General features: G+C 43.8%; 1 protein-coding gene across 3 annotated transcripts in view; it reads right to left on the bottom strand.

Moving 5' to 3' along the window:
• Positions 1-20975, bottom strand: part of PIK3AP1 (phosphoinositide-3-kinase adaptor protein 1) — a 119961-nt gene that overhangs the window by 64808 nt on the left and 34178 nt on the right. Inside the window, exons 1-2 of one of the 3 annotated variants that reach the window (XM_066355582.1) lie at positions 5229-5324; positions 4194-4360 (exon numbers count right to left, since the gene is read on the bottom strand). The exons of 1 other annotated variant lie outside the window; for it this stretch is intronic. In XM_066355582.1, the coding sequence (XP_066211679.1) occupies positions 4194-4251 (58 nt within the window). In that variant the 5' untranslated portion in view covers positions 4252-4360; positions 5229-5324. Of the gene's footprint in view, positions 1-4193; positions 4361-5134; positions 5325-20975 lie in introns of those variants that run through there. One more of the 3 variants, XM_066355583.1, reaches the window with a different exon arrangement.

Raw genomic sequence — 20975 nt, 5'->3', positions numbered from 1 at the left:
AGCCATGCACCGTGGTGGTACAGGAAATGATTCTAACGTGTACAGAAAACAGTCAGTGACACCGAGCCACCCTGTGAGAAAGCAGTCCCCTTTCATTTCTTTTAATCCCACTTACATCAGAAGAAAGGTTCCATTTGGTAAGAAGGTGTGGTGCCTTTAATACCTCTTTAACATGCGTGTCTCCCTTTGCACCACAGAGAGAGCAAGGCTGTGAGCCCACAGGTCTGAGTGTCTAGTAGAATTTAATGCGCTGTTTGGTTTCATTGTTTTATTTTCTAGTTACCTTCTTTTTATATCAAGAGATACAGGGTTTTTTTTCATTTATAGTGGCAGAGTTTCCTTTTAAAAGAAATTTACTTAAATTAAAAAACATGAATTGACTTAAAGAAAATAGTATAAACAGCACAATGGAAAAGTTCTAGAAATAGACAGTGGTGAGAGTTGTGCGGCACTGTGAATATACATAGTTAACGCCACTGAGTCGTATACTTAAAATTGGTTAAAATGGCAAATATTATATTTTGCCACATTTTAAAAAAAATTCATAGAATTATAAATTTTAAGTGGGTGAACTGCATGGCATATAAATTATATTTCAATAATTTGTTTTAGTTCATTGCTGTTCTTATTTGTTTCTGGAAGTTGGAAAAAAGCTATTTCTCTCTTGTGTGCTCCCCCAATATTAGTGAGGACAGAACTTTTCTCACCCTAACATTTCTTGGGGGGCCAGATAGACCTTGAATATTGGTTATTCGTCGAGAGGCAGCAAATATTTGTTGAGGAGTAAAGAAATGAATTATGGATTATTGTATTAATTTAGAAGGGAAATACACCTTTTTTTGCAGAAAGGTAACCTCAGCACCCAAATGCTATTTGACATAATTTGTCGTCTTTATCCTTCAGGAAGTCTTTTTCAATTTCTCGAAACTTCTATGCCAGCACTTTTCTAAACCTTTAGAAACATAACTCACTTCAAAAATAGTGATATTTATGGTCTCATCGCACAGGTTAGTGTTTGTAAACCAAAACCATGTTGACGATCCTCATATGACTGAAGTCTGAGCAAAGCTGAATTATGCTGTACGTACTGCTTCATTTTGGGAAGCTAAGTCTATCAGTAGTTTTTAAAATATAGTAAAGTGAAGGTGGGAAGGGAAGAAAACCTATAGCATAAACATCCTGATTTCTCTTCTCTGAACTTTGGAAAAAGAAGGTGAACTGAGAAGGGAATTAAGGAGGTAAATTTCAATTGAGAATTAAGAGCTCCCACCAGTCTAGCCAAAACGGAGTGAAAGAGAAATGGCCTTTGGGGCCAGGCAGGGAAACGTGGATGTCTGGGCTGAACGAAGGAGCAGGAGCTCGTCGATTTGTGTCCTGAATTTCCGGAGTAGCTGATAAAAGAGAGTGAAGAAGATTCAAGATTTCTTGGAAGAATGCAGAAATGAACTGACACGCAACCTACATAGCAGGGTCCAGGAAAGAACGGGGCTGTGTTCCCTCTTCATTTGCACCCCAGGTCAGGACCCAAATTTAACATCACACAGATGGGGCAGGAAACAGAGATTTGCCTGAGGTCTGAGACGCCTCTGAAGGCTGTTCCACTCAGGATAAAATTTCTCATCTATTCTGATTCTCCTCCATCTACCTAAGCCACAAGGATGAAATCATAAAACAGCTTTCTCAAAGCCCAACATAAGATGTGCTGAAAGCTGAGCTTCTTCATCACCTAGAATGTGTCTACTGAACATGTATGACATGGTCCCATGGGGACCTCAAGAAAGCGCCCTTCACGGTTATGGCCTTAAAGAGTGTATAGCTGAACTGGGGAAATGAGGTTCCACTTAAGAACACTGAGAACTCTGACACCTTCCCTGCAAACACTAACCTGTGCGATGAGACCATAAATATCACTATTTTTTTTTTTTTTTTTTTGCATTTTTCCAAAGCTGGAAATGGGGAGGCAGTCAGACAGACTCCCGCATGCGCCCGACTGGGATCCACCCAGCATGCCCACCAGGGGGTGATGCTCTGCCCCTCTGGGGCGTAGCTCTGTTGCATCCAGGGCCATCCTAGCGCCTAAGGCAGAGGCCATAGAGCCATCCTCAGTGCCCGGGCCATCTTTGCTCCAATGGAGCCTTGGCTGCGGGAGGGGAAGAGAGAGACAGAGAGGAAGGAGAGGGGGAGGGGTGGAGAAGCAGATGGGTGCTTCTCCTGTGTGCCCTGGCTGGGAATCGAACCCGGGACTCCTGCACGCCAGGCCGACGCTCTACCACTGAGCCAACCGGCCAGGGCATAATATCACTATTTTTGAAGTGAGGTATGTTTCTAAAGGTTTAGAAAAGTGCTGGCATAGAAGTTTCGAGAAATTGAAAAAGACTTCCTGAAGGATAAAGACGACAAATTATGTCAAATAGCATTTGGGTGCTGAAGTTACCTTTCTGAAAAAAAAAAAAGGTGTATTTCCCATCTAAATTAATACAATAATCCATAATTCATTTCTTTACTCCTCAACAAATATTTGCTGCCTCTCGACGAATAACCAATATTCAAGGTCTATCTGCCCCCCCCCAAGAAATGTTAGGGTGAGAAAAGTTCTGTCCTCACTAATATTGGGGGAGCACACAAGAGAGAAATAGCTTTTTTTCCAACTTCCAGAAACAATTATAAGAACAGCAATGAACTAAAACAAAGCATTATGGGAAATAAGCGGAGATTTCTAAAATGCAGTTATGGCCCCCAGAAAATCAAAGAAGGAAGAACATCCCCAAAGAAGCAACAAGTAGGATCTTGACAGGCACAGAGAGTGCTGACAGGGAGTCGGAACGACTTTGCTAGCAGAGGTAAAGGCATGATTAAGGACAGACAGGCAAGAGAGTAAGTGATATGGTTGGGCTATAGGAAGCACAGCAGGAGCACCTTCTATGGTGGGGGAGAGAGGGTAGGGGAGCCTCGGTGTTAGGGAGGACCCTGAATACCATTCAAGGAGTTTGGACTGTATATTGAAGACCTGTCAGCAAAGAGTATTCATGAGAAAAGGAAATTCCATAAAACAAAGATTGAAATGTATTTTTATTTTTTTTAAAGGTTGAAGGATTTTCTTTGCTTGCTTTTGAAATAATCCCAGACACAAACAGAATATGTCAGTTCTTTTGTAAATTGGGTCAGAATGGAGAAGGGGAGCAGCCTTCCACTAACACACCCTGAGCCAGCAGGGCCTTCAAATATCTAAAATAAGCTAGCGGCTAGCAAAGTGTTACCAAGTCAACATCCTGCTTATCTGCTTTCACGAGCAAATAAGATGCTATAATTAACCTGATGTCTGAAAGTGTACCACAAGCATGGTTCACAAAACGCTTAGAAAAGTGATTTTTAAGTGGATTAAGCATGTCTCTTAGTAGCTTAGAAAATCAGTGTCATGACTATTGTTGTGTCCTTAGAAAGCACAAAGGGAGACTTCAGACCTGGCCTTGTCTCTAAATTCCAAATGCACACATGATGTACCAGATGAAGGTACTCTTTGCTCTGTTGCAAAAGCATGTGGGACTGAGAGGGAAGGTGAGAGGTTTGCAATGGTGAAACTCAGATCTTAGGTTTCAGTCACCCCCTACACCCTCCAGTTTCCTGGCAAACATCAAGACGGCCTTTGCATTTCAGTCATCACCCATGGGTCTTTCTTTTCCCTTGTTCACCCACCTTGGTTAATGGGTATTGAATTTCCCATCCAACTAACTCCTTTCATTTAAAAAGCTCCCTACACAGTGACAAGTATATTCAACCCGCAAGTCACTAGCTACCCCTAAAGTCACATATAGTCATCAATCACAGAATGAGATTAAGGGGGTCAGTAGAATGCCAGACTCTTACCCACCCCATTCTTACTGGGATTCAAACCAAGGGAGGGAGGAGGTGACGATTATTTAGTAGCATTAATGTGAGTTCATTAAAGTGACATCTATTATTGTCCTTATCAACTTCATTTTCATGATCCTCAAGATGCCAGAAAGGTAAGGCAGAATGCTGTGGACATATCCCCAACTCAGCGTTTAGATAAACTCATGGTGGCCACCTCTGCCTCCCTGGAAATAAGAAAGGAGCAGAAAGGAGTAGGAAAATTGAACCCACTCCTCCCATAAGGCCATGCTGACTTCCTTTCCCAACAGGCTGGCTCACCTGTCACATCCGACCTGCCTTGCCATCCAGATGTTCCATGCCAGCTGTAGAGTCCTGAGGCTGCCAGGCTGTACTACACATTGGTGGGTTTGCAGCGCTGGGTTCTGGATCAAGAATCTACTCCAGTCTTTTCCAGCTCACGTACACAGAAGTTGTTTTCCTTTGTTCACCAGGTAATTCCTATGACCTTCTTCAAGGCACATGAAGTTCAGGTTAAGGGAGAAAGGCGGGAGGAGAGCAGACCTCAGGCCTCTAAGACCTTATCCAACCCCCACCCAGTTGCTCTAAATGAACTAGTCAAAGTGTTAGTTTTGTTTTAAAGCAAAGGATGAGGGTTCTTCCCTTCCCCTCCCCAACTCACACTACCAGCTCTTTAGCTTGAACAAAAATAGCCACACAGCTGCAGCTGCCATGACAACCTAAGTGCAGTTGTCCATCGATGATAAAATCTGTCTGCAGCCCTCCCACCTCCCAGCTGGGGCTGGGGCCATCCAACCCTCTCCCAAGTTCAACCTTTAGAAAACTTCACTGAGCAATAGAGCCAAGCTGCTCCAGCCTCATCCGAGAAGCCAAGGGTTATTGGGAGTTCTTGCACCACCCAGCATCTCAGAACCTCTTATTCTCATTTGTCCCTTTCAGTGTCTCCAGGCACATTGACAGATGTGACTGTCTCTGTTTTACAGGGAAAACTGAGGGCTCAGGATGTGATGAGTTCTGTGTCATTAGCTTCTCATTTAATATAGAACCACATTTTCAACTCAAGGTTCCCATCTTCTAACCAGTTTCCAGACCAAAGGAAGAGCTGATCTCAGGAAGCATGACCCCAGCGGAGAAATAATTCTCCTGGGTGAGCAGCCTCATGGCCACAATGGAAGTTCCCTCAATCGGCCTCTGGGATAAATCTGGGAAGGACTGCGGAAAATCTGCTGCCCCGCCATGCGAAATGGGTTCCACAGAAACCCACCTCTTTCCTGGACCTAGCGTCTCGGGAGCCGCTCTAACCAAGCACAGCTTCATTGGCCAAATTTGTCAAGATCCTTAAGAAGCACTGTCCATACCTGCATTCCAAAGGCCACCACTGGGGAGGAAGTGCTCCACAAGGACTCTTGGGGTTGGAAGCTTGCAGGCCCCTATTTCATCGTTCCGGAAACCCCAGTGTTGCTAATAAAGCTGCAGATACCACAGCCCCAGTATCTTCCTCTTTCTTCATCTCTTTCCGACACTTATAAATGTGCTTCCTCTCTCTATGTAAATTTCGTTCAAATGGCACGGCACAGGCTTCTAATGAGGCCATTAATAATTGGCCTTTAAACAGCCTCTTCTTGGTTTCCTGGTTCAGGAATCAATTCTAATCTAAACAGACTCTGAGGTCTGGGTTTACTGGTGTCAGGACAGATAAATGGGCTTTGTTTGGGGAAGGCCATGAAAATGCTGTTTGTTTTCAGCCACCCAAGGGCTGAGAGGTCAAAGGCAACTCTTGATCATAGACCTGAGCTTAGAAAATTGTCAAGAAAACTCCCTTTTGTCTCTCTACCACGAAACCCTCAAACTTCCAGGAAAGGCTGAAAGGATGTTTCTACTTCTGCTGACCCTTAGCATTCTAACCAGCTGAAACTATGATTTTGGACTGGTCTGTTTCACTTTCTGTTTTCAAGAAGGATAACTTTCTCTCACTCCGCCCTGAAAGGCTGTGTCTGGCTTCACAGTACAGTCAAGTTGGGGTGGGGGCTTGATCCTCACGGGTGATCGGCTTAAAGAAATACGAAACAAGAAGACGGCACTACAAATTTTTGCTTAAACAATTATAAGCCAAAATAAAAATCCCTTTAACCCTGGGCTGCTGATTGTCTTCAGTAATTAAACCTGAGCTACTAAAGGCAAGGCTCTAAAGCAGGGGTCTCAAACTCGTGGCCCGCGGAACAATTTTGTGCGGCCCGCAGACTAATCCACGAAGTTCAAAATATTTTGGATAAAATTAAGTAAGCCTAGGGGCCTACTTGTATTTTTCATTTCTCTAGCATCCTAGCTAGATATTAGCTTAGTTAACAGCAGTAGTGATGCGAACTACAGTTTCTGGTCGTTTTGTGACACTGAGTAAACTGCATGTACGATTGTGCTTGTTGTACTGATTTTTTTTTGTTTTCAACTGCAGTGAGAAAAGTGTTGCGTAACAGTTGCCTTTTGTAGACCTAGTGTGGCCCGCCGAACGGCTGTGATCTTGCTCTGCGGCCCACATGCTGAGTTGAGTTTGAGACCCCTGCTCTAAAGATACTTTCCTAGCAACAGAGATGCAGCTCCTGAAGGGTGCTGGAATAGTGCAGTCAATGAAGCCACAGTAGGCCTGAACTCAAGTCCTATCTCTACCATTTACTGGGTATTCATGACTTTACTAAGCTCCTATTTTCTCTCCTTTAAAATGAGAATATTTATACCTGCCTGGCCTGCTGCAAGCCTGGGAGTAAACACAGCCCTTTGAAAACTGGGAAGTATTAGACAAAGTTAAGTATTTGTTATTTTTATTATTTATTTACCAAATGGAGAGTTCTGACGGAATGATTCTCTGCGAGAAAGGGGCGGATGCGTACCTCTGCATCCGGTAGTCCAGAGCTGGACAATGACAATCAAATGTGGTCCAGGAAGAGAGTGTCAGGTGACTCGGGGATGTTCCAGGTAGCCGAGGAGACAGGAAACAGCTGAGGTCCAGCCACCTCCATGTAGGAGCAGCGAGCTGTGATTGTCCACAATATAACAGGCATTCTGTACCCAGCAGACGACCCAGTGAGACTGTGGTCAGTGAGGATTTTTAAAGTGGGATCTGAGCTGCTCTGGGCTCAGAGTTTCTGTTGCAGTGGAATCCTGCACTCCCTGGGCATTATCACACTCGCCTAGGACAGGCAGCCTGGCAAGGGGCAGAGTAAGCTCAAGGGCTCTGCCTGCATTCAAACCCCAGCTCTGCCACTTTCTGTCTGCCACTTACCAGTGTCTCAGTTTCCCCTTGCACCAATGGAGATAATAATACCATCTGCCTCATACAATAGTTGTAAGCATAAAATGAGTTGATTCATATAGAATGTGTGAAAGAGCACGGGGCAGAGAGGAAGTACTGAAGAGTCATTAGTAATTTGTGTTGTTTATCTGTTGACCAAACTGTTCTTCCAGCAGACAGTGATTTCCCTGAGGGCAGATTCTCTGACATTCATCTTTGGATCCCCAGAGGCAAGAACATAGTGAGACGTCAATAAATGTCTCTTGCATGAATAGATGAATCGATGGATGAGATAAGACCAATCACCTAAGTGACTAACAAGAGAAAGTGCAACCCAGGAGAACCACAGCAAGTCTTCATGCCTTGAGGCATTTGGTGTGGAATCTGGAGACAAACAGGAAAGTACCTTCCCAATTCATGCTAGCAGGCTGAACGCAGCTGCCCTAAAAATTCACCAGGGTTCACCGTGTTAGTCCAGGTCTTCAAAGAAGCAAATGCTAAAATGGGATTAAACATGCAAGGATTTTACTAGGGAAAATGCCTGAGGCAGAAAATGGGGAGGGAGGCTGGGAGACCCATCAGATAGTCTGGGCCCAGATGAAGAGGGGGAAGGAAGGATGGGTGGAAGGATCTAGACCACTGAGCTGTCTAAGGAAAGTTCTGCATGTCGGCCAGGGAATCCTCGAGCTGAAGCTGACCATGGGGAAACTCCTGTCTTCCAGGAGCTGGCCTGTTATAGTGTCCCTGCTGTGTTCAATCACTGTCATTGGATGGGAGCAGCCTGTGAGAAGCATGGTCTTGGTCAAATACAATGATGGTTTCAGAGCACAGCCCTGGGGCCCATGGTCAAGTCCACTTCTAGCAGCTAGAGGTCTGCTAGGTGCATTCTCATCGCTGCTGCATAAAGGGTAGTCCTTAACAGCATGGGATTTGGATTCGGGCACAGTGTAGGTTGGACCTCAGGTTACTAACTGGTTACCTTAGGCAAGATACTCAGTCTCTCAAAGCCTCATTTTCCTTATTTGTGAAATGGAAATCATAATTCCAACCTCTCAAAATTGTTATTGTCAAACACTCTAACACACAGTAAGTGTTCCATAAAAGGCAGTTGCTGTACCCCTGACCCTCATTATTATTAATAATGAAGTACTTCTATCAGCAAATAGGACATGAGATCAATCCCCGCTGTTGGACACAAGTATTTGAATTTTATAAATCTACCCCCAGGGCATGGAACGTAAGCCTAGAACCTCGCTTTGGCAATATCACAATTCAAACAACCAAACCAGTTTGTCTACAAAGAAAAGGTCACCGGGGCTTTCCGAGTTCGGTTGTTTCCTGGAGGGGAGACCGAGGCAGGTTGCTAGTGTCAGAATCCCTCCACAGGCATGAACCTCGCCCCTTTCTCCCGCTCGGTGGTATCCACAGCATCCCCAGCCTGTGCTGGCTGTGGTCTAGTTCCCTGCATGCCATCAGGAAACCCTCTTCCAGGAGGAGGACCCCCACTGGCTCCCAGCTCTGCCCCGCGCATGTTCAGAGCACCTGTTTCGGAATTCTGCTTGGTTTTGTCTCTGTGACCTTAAAGTTTTTTTAATTTTTTTTTTATTTTATTTATTCATTTTAGAGAGGAGAGAGAGAGGGAGAGAGAGAGACAGGGGGAGGAGCTGGAAGCATCAACTCCCATATGTGCCTTGACCAGGCAAGCCCAGGGTTTCGAACCGGCGACCTTAGCATTTCCAGGTCAACGCTTTATCCACTGCGCCACCACAGGTCAGGCCTTTTTAAAAAAAAAAATTTTTTTTTTAAGTTTTTTTTAAATCTTGCCCTACGTCCTATTAGTAGCCAGTGCCTGGTGGCTATAGCTGACTGGAGTCACAGAGCTGTCCCCTTGTTAGCCTGGCTATGACCTGGGGCAGTAACAGCTTTCATGGCATCAGGTCGGCTGGCTCGGGCCTCTTCCAGCGTGGCTGACCCTGTGCCTGGGTGGCAGCAACAACTAAGAGCCTACAGGGAAGGAAAGGAGCTCCCAGACACACTGGAAACCACACTGCTGCCTCTTCCTCCATCACCTCAGCGGCCATTTCTGCAACGCCCGCTTCCCAGGGAGTCGCCAAAACACACATTGGGATTTCTGGGGGGGGGGGGGGGGGGGGGGGTTGTCTTTGTCTTTGAAGACGTGACCTTCAGTTTTTCTAACTGAGAAGAGTGAAATTTAAACTAAAAAAAATATTGATTTTGTTTAATAATTAACAGCTTAAGAAAACTGATCAAACTGCACTTGCAGAATGCTATTCTTCACTTCGCAGGGACTTTTCCAGGGAACTTGAAGTTTCCGTGTTGGCACTGCACTCCAGCCCTCGAGCTGCTTTGTTTCAACCTGAGGTTGGAAAGCAGAACTGGCTGAACCCTGTCAGCCAAGCTGAACTGCGCCTTCCCATCTGAGAGATGAAAAGGTCACTCTCTGAAGTGGAAATAAAGCCACAAAGCAGAAACAGGTTGGCCACTTGCTCGTTGGCCTCCAACAGAAGCACTGAGCCCGCCTCCGACCGAGGCTTGTTTCCCTTGCGTCCTCCCAGCCGGAGCTAGAGAGGCGCTGGGCCAGCTCTGTCAACACCTGACGTTCCCAGTGTCTGGGACAGAAAGTCCCATCTCCAGAGACAGATGCTGCTCAAGTTCTGCCCCATTGACACAAAAAGATATTTACAAGTAAGCAGACTCCTGACACCACCTCTGCCTCTTATTTGCATTTATCCTTCTCACTAATTAAAAAAAAATCAATCAGACGTTGTTTCCATGCAAATCCAAATTATTTTTAAAAAATGATATCCTGAAGTGAAATCTAAGCATTCCCACACTACCACCTTCTCAAGCCAACAGTCCATTAAACACTTGACCTCCTGTGAGTCACTTCTGTGTTCCCAGTTGTCCTCCTCTGTGTTAATACAATTTGATTTTGGAGGTCCTGTCCAGCCTCGCCACTCTGTGAGCGACACCCCACTAAACACAAAAATGGAGTTCACTGACCTTCTGCAAACATTTCTCCACACAAGCCCAGCGTGGTTATGTGTATAGTACGAGATACGCAGCATGAGAGCACACTTTCTGGTTCAGAGTCCAGAGCAGGGGTGCAAAATATTACCACCTTCCTTGTTATTTTATATTAATTACAGGAATCACCAGAAACCTAATCAACATTGGGATCAGAATTAAAAAAAAAAAAAATCTATTCCACTGATTCAAATCTTCTCAGCAGGGAGGTGGGAATGTTTGCAAATGTCCTGCCAGAGTGAAGAATTATAGTGGAGAAATGGTGTAGCTTTTAAAGCTTAGTCAATATTCTGATATAACTTTGTATTTAAAAAAATGTAAAGCTATTATTTTTATAACATGAACCACAGAAAGGGACGTTGTCAAAAGGGAGCATGAATTCAGACAAGTTAGAAACTGCTTCACTGTCATCCTTGCAACGTTGTGTCTACCTGCCTGCCACTCCCTCAGCCTCTGTGCCCCTCCCACCAACACCCACAGTCCCCAGAACCCTGCTTGCTGGCACTTTTCTGTGATATTGCAGCCCCTTTGTATGTTGTGTTTTGCAAATCTACAGTCACAGTGTGGTTGATTTCCCCTTTGGTCAGGGTTCGGCAACCTTCCAAAGGACACAGACCCCTGTAGGGGAAGAGGAGAGTGGCTCACTGTTGTGAAGTGGGCAAAGAGCACCTGGAAGGCTCTCATGCACAGAAATCTCCCCCACCTCCACATTCTACTAATAAAAGCTTCAACTGAGTTATCACACGGGGATGATGCAAATGCCCTGGGGAAAGGTTCAGCTTCACGGTCACTCACACCTTAGAAGCAATTATTTTTGAATGTTAGATCCTCAGGGCTTGAAAGACACTTACAAATCATTTAGAGCAAAGTTCCACTTAATAAAGGACTTTTTAAAATCATAGTCAACCTCTATTTGAACACTTATAGTAACTAAATCTCCCTTCTTGAAAGGATCTAGGCCACTAATGGGCATTTGGAATTATCTGTAAAAATTCATCTTTATGTTCAGTTCAACCCTGTAGGATCTGTTAAAATGGTTCTTCTGTATGGAAAGAAAATTCGCACTTAAAATGCCTTAAACAATAACGACATTTATGTCTCAGAACAGAAAGTACAAGTACTGTAATTGGGTAGATTTGGGGGTTGGCTAAAATTAGGGGTCAATGACATCATCAAGGTCCCAGGTTCTTTCCATTTCTCTATTCCAGCAACTTTCAACTGGTATGCTGCAAGAATTTTTATTTATTTATTTATTTTTATTTATTTATTTTTAACAGGGACAGAGAGAGAGAGAAAGAGAGAAAGAGAGTCAGAGAGAGGGATAGATAGAGACAGACAGGAACGGAGAGAGATGAGAAGCATCAATCATCAGTTTCTCGTTGCAACACCTTACTTGTTCATTGATTGCTTTCTCGTATGTGCCTTGACCATGGGCCTTCAGCAGACCGAGTGACCCCCTGCTCGAGCTAGCACCCTTGGGTCTAAGCTAGTGAGCTTTTTGCTCAAGCCAGATGAGCCTGCGCTCAAGCTGGCGACCTTGGGGTCTCGAACCTGGGCCTTCCGCATCCCAGTCCAACGCTATCCACTGCACCTCCGCCTGGTCAGGCTGCAAGAATTTTTAAAACACATACTACCTGACTAGTCAGGGGCACTGACCTCTTTTCCTTTACACATTGTCAAATAAAAGAAATGACAAGAGCCAACACAACAGTTGCCCTCCATTGTGAATGCACTGTCTTGAATCATAAATAGATAGGTCATATAATAGAGTTGCATGTTATTGGTCATGTCACATAATAAGATTGTGTCTGATTGTTTAATTTTTGATACCTGAAATTCCAATATACAAATAAAGGCACCTGATTTTTTTTTAAAAAGTCACTTTGGAACAAAACCGGCAGGTAATTACTATATATTATATATTTTTTTGTAAATCAATCAAAATTATACATGTTTTTTGTCAGATCTGTGTGCTACAGAATGTTAGCAAATTGCTTGTGTGTGCTGTGGCATGAAAAAGATTGAAAATCGCCGCTCTATTCTATCATCTTCAGCGTGAGTTTCATTCTCAGATTGGTAGTAGCAATCTGTAGGTTCACTTTAGATACAACAAGGCCCCAAGGAAAAAGAAAAAATATCTCCCAAGCACAGAATATAAACTCTTCCCTTCACTCTGACTGTTCCAACTTATGTCACATGCACAATAACCATCACCAGAAGCACATACATTTATTGACTCCATTCACCATCCAGGGTGGAAAGAATGTGGGAACTTCCACCCGAGGGTTCAGCACACCTGCCTCCCAGAAATCTCCATCTCAAACACAGTTCTCCCTAACCCCACAACTCAGGACACAGACACAACTCTTTCCATAGAATGGCTCAGACAACATGTTTCCAAACTCCCTGGTTGTCCTTTAATGGACATAGCCTAATTGGTCAGTTTCCCCCTAAAAAGGTGGTACCTGGAAGAATGAAACACCATCTTTGACAGAATGCAATGAAATTAAAATATTCCAAGACTGGAGAGCTATATTTTTATTAATGTAGCTTAATATTGTAATAGCTTTCAGTGGCAACGTTGTACTGTTGGTTCCGTATTAATCAAGGAGTCAGCTATAACCTGCAGTTCATTTTCACAAGTTAATACCATGGGCATTTCTGCCATGCTGTGCTAGTTGAATTGCTATGAGCAGATCATCCAAACTGAACTAGATCAAGATAATCCTGAATAATCCTTCTACCACTCTGTAATAACTATCTAGCCACCTACAAATGTTATGTCAGTAAATCTGTATTAGTCTGCAAGGGCTGCCACAAAAAAATAACACAGACTGGTTGGCTTAAACAACAGAAATCTATTTTACCATAGTTCTAGAGGCTAGAAGTCCAAGATCAAGATGTTGGCAAGTTTGGTTTCTTTTGAGGCCTCTTTCCTTGGCTTGCAGATGGCTGGCTGCCTTCTTGCTATGTCTTCAAAAGGCCTTTTCTCTATGCTCACACATATCTAGGTCCTAAGCTCTTCTTATAAGGTCACCAGTCACACTGGATTAGGGCTTACTCTAATAATATCACTTTAACCTCAGTTACCTCTTAAAAGACCTATCTTCAGGCCCTGGCCGGTTGGCTCAGTGGTAGAGTGTCGGCCTGGCATGCGGAAGTCCTGGGTTCGATTCCTGGCCAGGGCACACAGGAGAGGCGCCCATCTGCTTCTCCACCCCTCCCCCTCTCCTTCCTCTCTGTCTCTCTCTTCCCCTCCCGCAGCGGAGGCTCCACTGGAGCAAAAGATGGCCCGGGTGCTGGGGATGGCTCCTTGGCCTCTGCCCCAGGTGCTAGAGTGGCTCTGGTCGCGACACTCCGGATGGGCAGAGCATCACCCCCTGATGGGCGTGCCGGGTGGATCCCGGTCGGACACATGTGGGAGTCTGTCTGACTGCCTCCCCGTTTCCAGCTTCGGAAAGATACAAAAAAAAAAAGACCTATCTTCAAACACAAATTCTGAGGTACCCAGGATTAGGATTTCAACATATGAATGGGGGGGAAGTTTGAACATAATTCAGCCCAAATTTGAAATCTGACTTTTGTATTTGCCTCAAAGTCAGAGAAAAACTGAACAGGAAATCTGAGACCATCTGAGACAAGGGTATCTGGCACTCCACTGGACAATCCTTTAAGGATGACCATTAGAGAACAACCATTAATCCAATTACCTTCCTGTGTTAGGCTGAGATCAGCCTCTCTGGAAAGAGGATTTTGACTAAATTTGGGAAATGTTGAAGAACTGTGGCATTGGTAGTTGAGCAAAAAGCAAGCTCTATCAGGGGTTTCCACAGTCAGAGTGGGTGACTTTGGACATGAAGGTGCTGAATCAGGGGACTGCTGAGTAGTGAGTCATAATGGAAGAGGCTGAAAGAAAGAAAGCTAAAAGTGTCCTGGCCAGAGAGCTCAGCTGGTTAGAACATCTTCCCAATACACCCAAGGTTGTGGGTTTGAATCCTGGTCAGGGCACGTAAAGAATCAACAAATAAATGTATAAATAAGTGGAACAACAAATCTATGTTTTTCTTGCTCCCTTCCTCTCTCTATATAGAAGCAACAAATTATTTTTTAAGAGCTAAAAGGTTATCACCCTGGCTGATAGCTCAGTTGGTTGGGACATAGTCCCGAAATGTGAAGGTTGTGGGTTTGATCCCCAATCAGGTCACTTGCAGGAACAGATCAATGTTTCTGTCTCTCCCTACTCTCTCTAAAATCAATAATTTTTTCTTAAATTTTTAAGTAAGGAGCTAGGAGGTTACCCAATTCCATTACTTCCCTATTTCACTTAGGACATGGGTAGCAGCAACTGAAATTGAGACACTGATAATTATCCTGAATGTTCATAGCATAGATTGACTATGCCTGTCTTCATTACTTTGGTCTGCAATTAGCCACGTGGGCAGTGATGAATTGGCATTTTGCCTGGACTCGAAGACTCATGTTTCTTTAGACATGATGAACGGAAAGCAATTGGTATGCTAACCTCTTTTAAAAATATACACACACAAATATAAATAACAAATAAATATATGGGACTTCTAGAGAAACTACACATAAATACTAAAGAATTAAGTAGGTAGCACTAAAGAGTTGGATTTAGATAAACAAACACCGTTTGGAGTTAGCTCAGTTACTCACTAATCTTTAACTGTTCCTTCTTAGATTAAATTGCTTAATCTAAGAGGCAAAAAGCCTGATCTCTAGGTGGATTTACAATTCCAATGCCTGAAGCTTTAGGGTAATCCCTCTGCCAGGGTTGGTTGGTTGGGTTTTCCCTCTTGCTAGTAGTTTGAGAAAACACTCAAAAGATAGGAAATCATGGTTGGAGGGTATGAAAGAATCACTCAGCACAGCTCTACATCACATGCTCAAAGTCCCCTTTCTGATACCAACTCCCTACTTAAAACCAATGATACTGGCACATGAGGGTTCACCCTGCAAGACCCGCCTCCTCCTCAATTTCCTTAAAGAAAAAAATTCTCAAAGAAAAGAGAAGCACCATTTTTCATTCCGTTCTGATTTGTATTGCTTTGGGCACCATTATGAGATTAGTCCGTGATGACATAACACCTGGATGGGAAGAGCGCTGTGTGACCCCACCCTTTTCTGTTTCCTCATTAATAGATGCTTTTTAGCTACTTTACCAACTGACACCAAGCCTTGCCTCTGGTCTCTAATTAAACCCTTAGCAGGGTTTTATATAAACTTAAATTTACATTCAATCATTGCCATAGCAACCATCATACAGAATTAGATACTTCTTCCCCTCTGACAATCTACTTTTTTTAAAGAGCTGCTTTTCTCTTCAGTTGAAAATCTAAGCTATTCAGAAGATAATGATTAAAAATCTATTTTGAAAAAGTACATTTAAACAGAATGTAACAAGGTTCTAAAAAAACCAGACATTTGAAGTGGTTTCTAGACACTTAGCACCATATACTTTCTCCCTCCACTGGTGCTAAAGTCTCAAGGACTGGGCTCTGTGTTGGAAATTGTTGAAATCAAAACAAGGCTTTGGGCCCTGGCCAGTTGGCTCAGTGGTAGAGCGTCGGCCTGGTGTGCGGGGGACCCGGGTTCGATTCCCGGCCAGGGCACATAGGAGAAGCGCCCATCTGCTTCTCTACCCCCCCCCTCCTTCCTCTCTGTCTCTCTCTTCCCCTCCCGCAGCCAAGGCTCCATTGGAGCAAAGATGGCCCGGGCACTGGGGATGGCTCCTTGGCCTCTGCCCCAGGCGCTAGAGTGGCTCTGGTCGCGGCAGAGCGACACCCGGGAGGGGCAGAGCATCGCCCCCTGGTGGGCAGAGCGTTGCCCCTGGTGGGCGTGCCGGGTAGATCCCGGTTGGGCGCATGCGGGAGTCTGTCTGACTGTCTCTCCCCGTTTCCAGCTTCAGAATTAAAAAAGAAAAAAGTAATAAAAAAAAATTAAAACAAAACAAAAAAAACAAGGCTTTGCTCCTAACAACCATCTCTTGAAGGATGCCCCAATAATAATGACCCCGAGCTAGGCAGAAAATTCTAATTTCAGAAAGAACACATGCACCCATCTCATTACTCCTATAGATCTCAAACCCTTGCTACTGTCCCAGAAACCGGGCAATTCAGCTGTTCTAAAAATTGAGAAAATGAGCCTGGCCTGTGGTGGCACAGTGATAGAGTGCTGACACTGATTAGAAACCCTGGGCTTGCCCAGTCAAGAAGCAACCAATGAACAGATAGAGTGAAGCAACTACTGCTCGTCCCTGCCCCCCCCATCTCCTCTCTCTGTAAAATTAATAAGTAAAAATCTTTTTTAAAAAAGAAAGAAATCGCCTGACCAGGCGGTGGTGCAGTGGATAGAGCATTGGACTGGGATGCGGAGGACCCAGGTTTAAGACCTTGAGGTCGCCAGTTTGAGCGCAGGCTCATTTGGGTTTTTTTTTGTTGTTGTTTTGTTTTTTTTTTTTGTTTTTTTGAAACCAGAAATGGGGAGGCAGTCAGACAGACTCCCACATGCGCCCGACTGAGATCCATCCAGCATGCCCACCAGGGGGTGATGCTCTGCCCATCCTGCTGCAATCAGAGCCATTCTAGTGCCTGAGGCAGAGATCACAGAGCCATCCTCAGCGCCTGGGCAAACTTTGCTCCAATGGAGCCTTGGCTGCGGAAGGGGAAGAGAGAGACAGAGAGGAAGGAAAGGGGGAGGGGTGGAGAAGCAGATGGGCACTTCTCCTGTGTGCCCTGGCCGGGAATCGAACCCGAGACTCCTGCATACCAGGTCGATGCTCTACCACTGAGCCAGCCAGCCAGGGCCGGCTCATCTGGTTTGAGCAAAGCTCACCAGCTTGGACCCAAGGTCGCTGGCTCGAGCAAGGGGTTACTTGGTCTGCTGAAGGCCCACAGTCAAGGCACATATGAGAAAGCAATCAATGAGTAACTAAGGTGTCACAACGAAAAACTGATGATTGATGCTTCTCATCTCTCTCCATTCCTGTCTGTCTGTCCCTCTCTCTGACTCTCTCTCTCTGTCTCTGTAAAAAAAAAGAAAAAAAGAAAAAAGAAATAAAGAAATTGAGAAAATGAAATAAAGTCATGTCATTTTCCATAAGCCAAATAATTTGATTTTGTTTATTTAGAGCCAAATAATAATGTAGAAATACTCTGATCATTCATTTATTCATTTGTCAAATGTTTATTGAGCACGAGATGCTACTATAAGCTAAGAGCTTCAACTCATAATGATGAAGGAGACTTTGTCCAAGCCCTCAAGATCTTCATTTTTCTTTTTTCCTTTTTTTTTAATTCAGTGAGAAGAGGGGAGGCAGAGAGACAGACTCCCACATGTGCCCCAGCCAGGACCCACCCAGCAAGGCCCCTAAGGGCTATGCTAGATCTTCACTTTTCTAATTCCATAGTATGGCAGATGTTCTATACCTTAACGTCAGAGAAATCTTAATGCATTTCCTCTGAATGAACACTCAAGTTTGTGTTTGCATGTATAGGAAATGAAACCCTTCCAATGGCTGTGCCCATGACCCCAGGCTGAACACCAGAAACTAGATTAATGGCTAACAGTTTGCCTTGATCACTAAGACCTAACAGACCTCACTAGAGGACATTCACTTTGAGATTTTGGAAAATGCCCTGACTTGCTCCCAGTACAAATCTGACTCTTAGGAATAATGGCTGAATTCTACTCCAAATGATAAAGAAGACTCCCTCAAAGGCTCCTAACTATCAGGTGTTGTGAAAAGCAGTAAAAAAAAAAAATAGCTCTTTAAAAGTTTTCAGTCATTCTTTTCCATTCGAGACCACTGACATAGCTAGTAGACAAGGATGGGGTGGAGGGCTACGATGTATTTCCAAATATGTACTTGTCAAAATATCTTATATGCCTAGAAGTGAGAAATCTTACATATTAAGTGAAATAACATATGTAGGGAAGTGCTAGACCAGGAAGGGGATACTGTTTTCATGTCACGTGCCAGCACCAGAGGAATGGGGTGGATGCCTAGAACCCTGAGTGAGACCACTGCTAAGCCAAATCCCAGCTCAGTAAAAACAGATGCCTTGATCCATCAACAAACTCTGATCTGGGAGCAGGCAAGCTGCACTCCACAATATGTCGCACTATTCCAGACCACAGGAGAGGGGGCCTGGCCATGCTGGAGGGGAAATGCCACTGAGTTACTTGGGAGAGTGTGTGACAATAATCAAAAAGAAAATCTCAATGCATTCAAAGACCAGTGAACCTGTGTCGGTAATCTTAAGAAAAACTTTTGAGGCACAACCAGCAGAATTTAGGGCAGACTAGGTAACTTCCAAATGTCTAAAAAAGATAAGAGCCAACCAAACAAATTCCATATTAGAAAAAAATGCACCAAAAGCATAAAAAATAGAAAACTTAAATATTTTCACAGAAATTGGAGATCAGAACGTTTGAGGTAACACCCTCTGAGAAGTATGACATGTTGCCAATTAACAGGACAAGCTGAGGATAAGGTTCAAGTCCTTTTATAAGAGATGAAGGTCTCACCAATAAATGCATGCAACCAGAAGTAGAGTTCTGGGCTTTTTGTTTGTTCTTGCTTTTTTAAAGATCAGTAGGAAGATTACAAATCTCCTGAACACAGCCTTCTGGTAATGGTACAGATGTGTGGTTTTTGTGGTCAAAGGAAGCATAGAATGTCATTTTTAGTATCTTAGGGCTGTAGACTTATTGCTTTTGAAAACATAAATAAATATATCCACAAAAGCCACAAAATTTAGCTTGCAAGTTATTTATGTATTGATTTTTTCAGTTTCTGACTTAGATGACTAATATAGAATCCCAAATGATCCAAGCATGGTGTAGGGGTGGTCATTCCAGTGGGCATCAAAGTCTTAATTCACTGGTGGGAATTAAGAAAAGAGAGAGCACCCCTTCCAAGTCTCCCAACTTTGTTCGGGTCCAGGAAGGTCAGGGTAGAGGCAGACAGGTTGTAGGTCAGCAAGAAAGGATGCTGACCATCCTCACCTACCTCTGGTCCCTGATACCACTTCCAAAGCTAAATTGACAACAAATGATGGGCCTTGTCCCTCCTGCAATGGGAATAACTATATTTCCTCACCTCATCACAGAAAGACTCGTCATACCTAACACTCATTCCAGGGATAAAGAGTTTAGTGAGCATTTACTATGTACCAGGCAGTGAGCTAGATACACGAGCAATCCAGCTGGCTATGCTTTGTTTTGCAGCTTGCTTTCTATTCTAGCTCACACACAGCTGTCCTCTAACTGGTCTTCTGGCTTCAGTTCTCAAGGACCTCACTGTCTTTGAGTCATGAGATCTAAACATAATAACTCCAGAGCAAAGCAAAAGGGTCAACAATGGGAGAATACCTAACATGTTCACCATGAAAAAGGACAGAAAAGTGACAAGAACGAGCTCTCCAAACTTCCATGTCTGAGAAAGGACAAATTAGAATTGTTCAGGACATGTCAACAAAAACTTCTGAAATTCATGTTCCTCTAGGAAAGAAGGTTAGCAAAAAGCTTCCAATGGCTTTTATTTATTTATTTTTTTAGTGTTAGGTTACAGGCCCATAATGAATACAGAGAAATTGAGAAGGTTTGTTATTATCTGTGACTTTGAGGCTGATCTCAAGAAGGCCAAACTTACCATAAGGCAGAAAATACAAGATGAAGAATGGGGTTAGGTAACAAGGAAGGGTGCCTGAGCTCCACATGGGCACACACGACCCCCAGGAGCAACGTGTGCACCTGTTAATATATTGGTATTAACAGGTATTAACAATATACATAGGTATTGTTCAGAGGACAGAAAGCTTTTGCTGCTAAAAAAAAAGTCTCCAATAAAATTGCAGAAGTCAGCAGGGCCCAGATGGTCAAGAGCTTTGACTGTCCCATTAAGGAATATGGACTTTATCCTACATTCAGTGGTTCCCCATTGGGGTTTTAGGAGACTCATGCTGGTAGTTTGGTGGAAGAAGGGCTGGAGAGGTATGAGATGGAAACAAGAAGACCAATCAGAAGACAGGTGTCAATGAGCTCAAATAGAAAGCTAGCTACATGATAAAAGGTACAGAATAATCTACAAAAAAAAAAAAAATTCCCACAGAAAAGAATGAGTTAATCGAAAAAAGTCAACTTTCAGAATAATATGTACACAATGGCTCTATTTATACTGAAAAGTACCTGTGTGTATATTTTATAAACTCATTAAAATGGTTGTAAAAGATGCACACTAAACTGTCTACGGTGGTTAACCTCTCTGGAAGAGAATGGAGATTGGGGAAGCGGATGAATATTTTTCCTCTTTCCTCTACAGACTTCTGATGGTCAAAAATAATTTTATAACAAGCACGTATTAAATTTATAATTTTAAGGGATTTCTAAAACTTAAAAAGTAAAAGATTACCATAAAAATGGAAGATAGTTTCTGTGACAAGAAACGATCAGGGCTTAATACTGAACCAGTAGCCACGAGAACAGAAAGGGGTGAGCAAGCCCAGCAGACAGACGCTGACAAAACAGTAGGGACAAGCCTGGTGCGGCCGGAGTCAACTGCACCTCCTGACAGCCCGTGATGGGGGCATTCCACCTTGACAGATAATGAAATGGAGTCTTGGAGAGCCTGGTCCCCAAACCCAGACCTGGTCACCAAGGCCAGACTAGAACCTTGGCCCACTTGACTCCAAATCTTAAGACTTCCTGCCTCGGCCAGCTGATTTCCTTTGTATCCGGGGACCCTCTT

This window comes from Saccopteryx leptura, chromosome 13, assembly GCF_036850995.1.
Source record: "Saccopteryx leptura isolate mSacLep1 chromosome 13, mSacLep1_pri_phased_curated, whole genome shotgun sequence".
Lineage (NCBI taxonomy): Eukaryota > Metazoa > Chordata > Mammalia > Chiroptera > Emballonuridae > Saccopteryx > Saccopteryx leptura.
The sequence above is the reverse complement of the archived record's forward strand: the minus strand, read 5'-3'. Positions and strand labels throughout refer to the sequence as shown.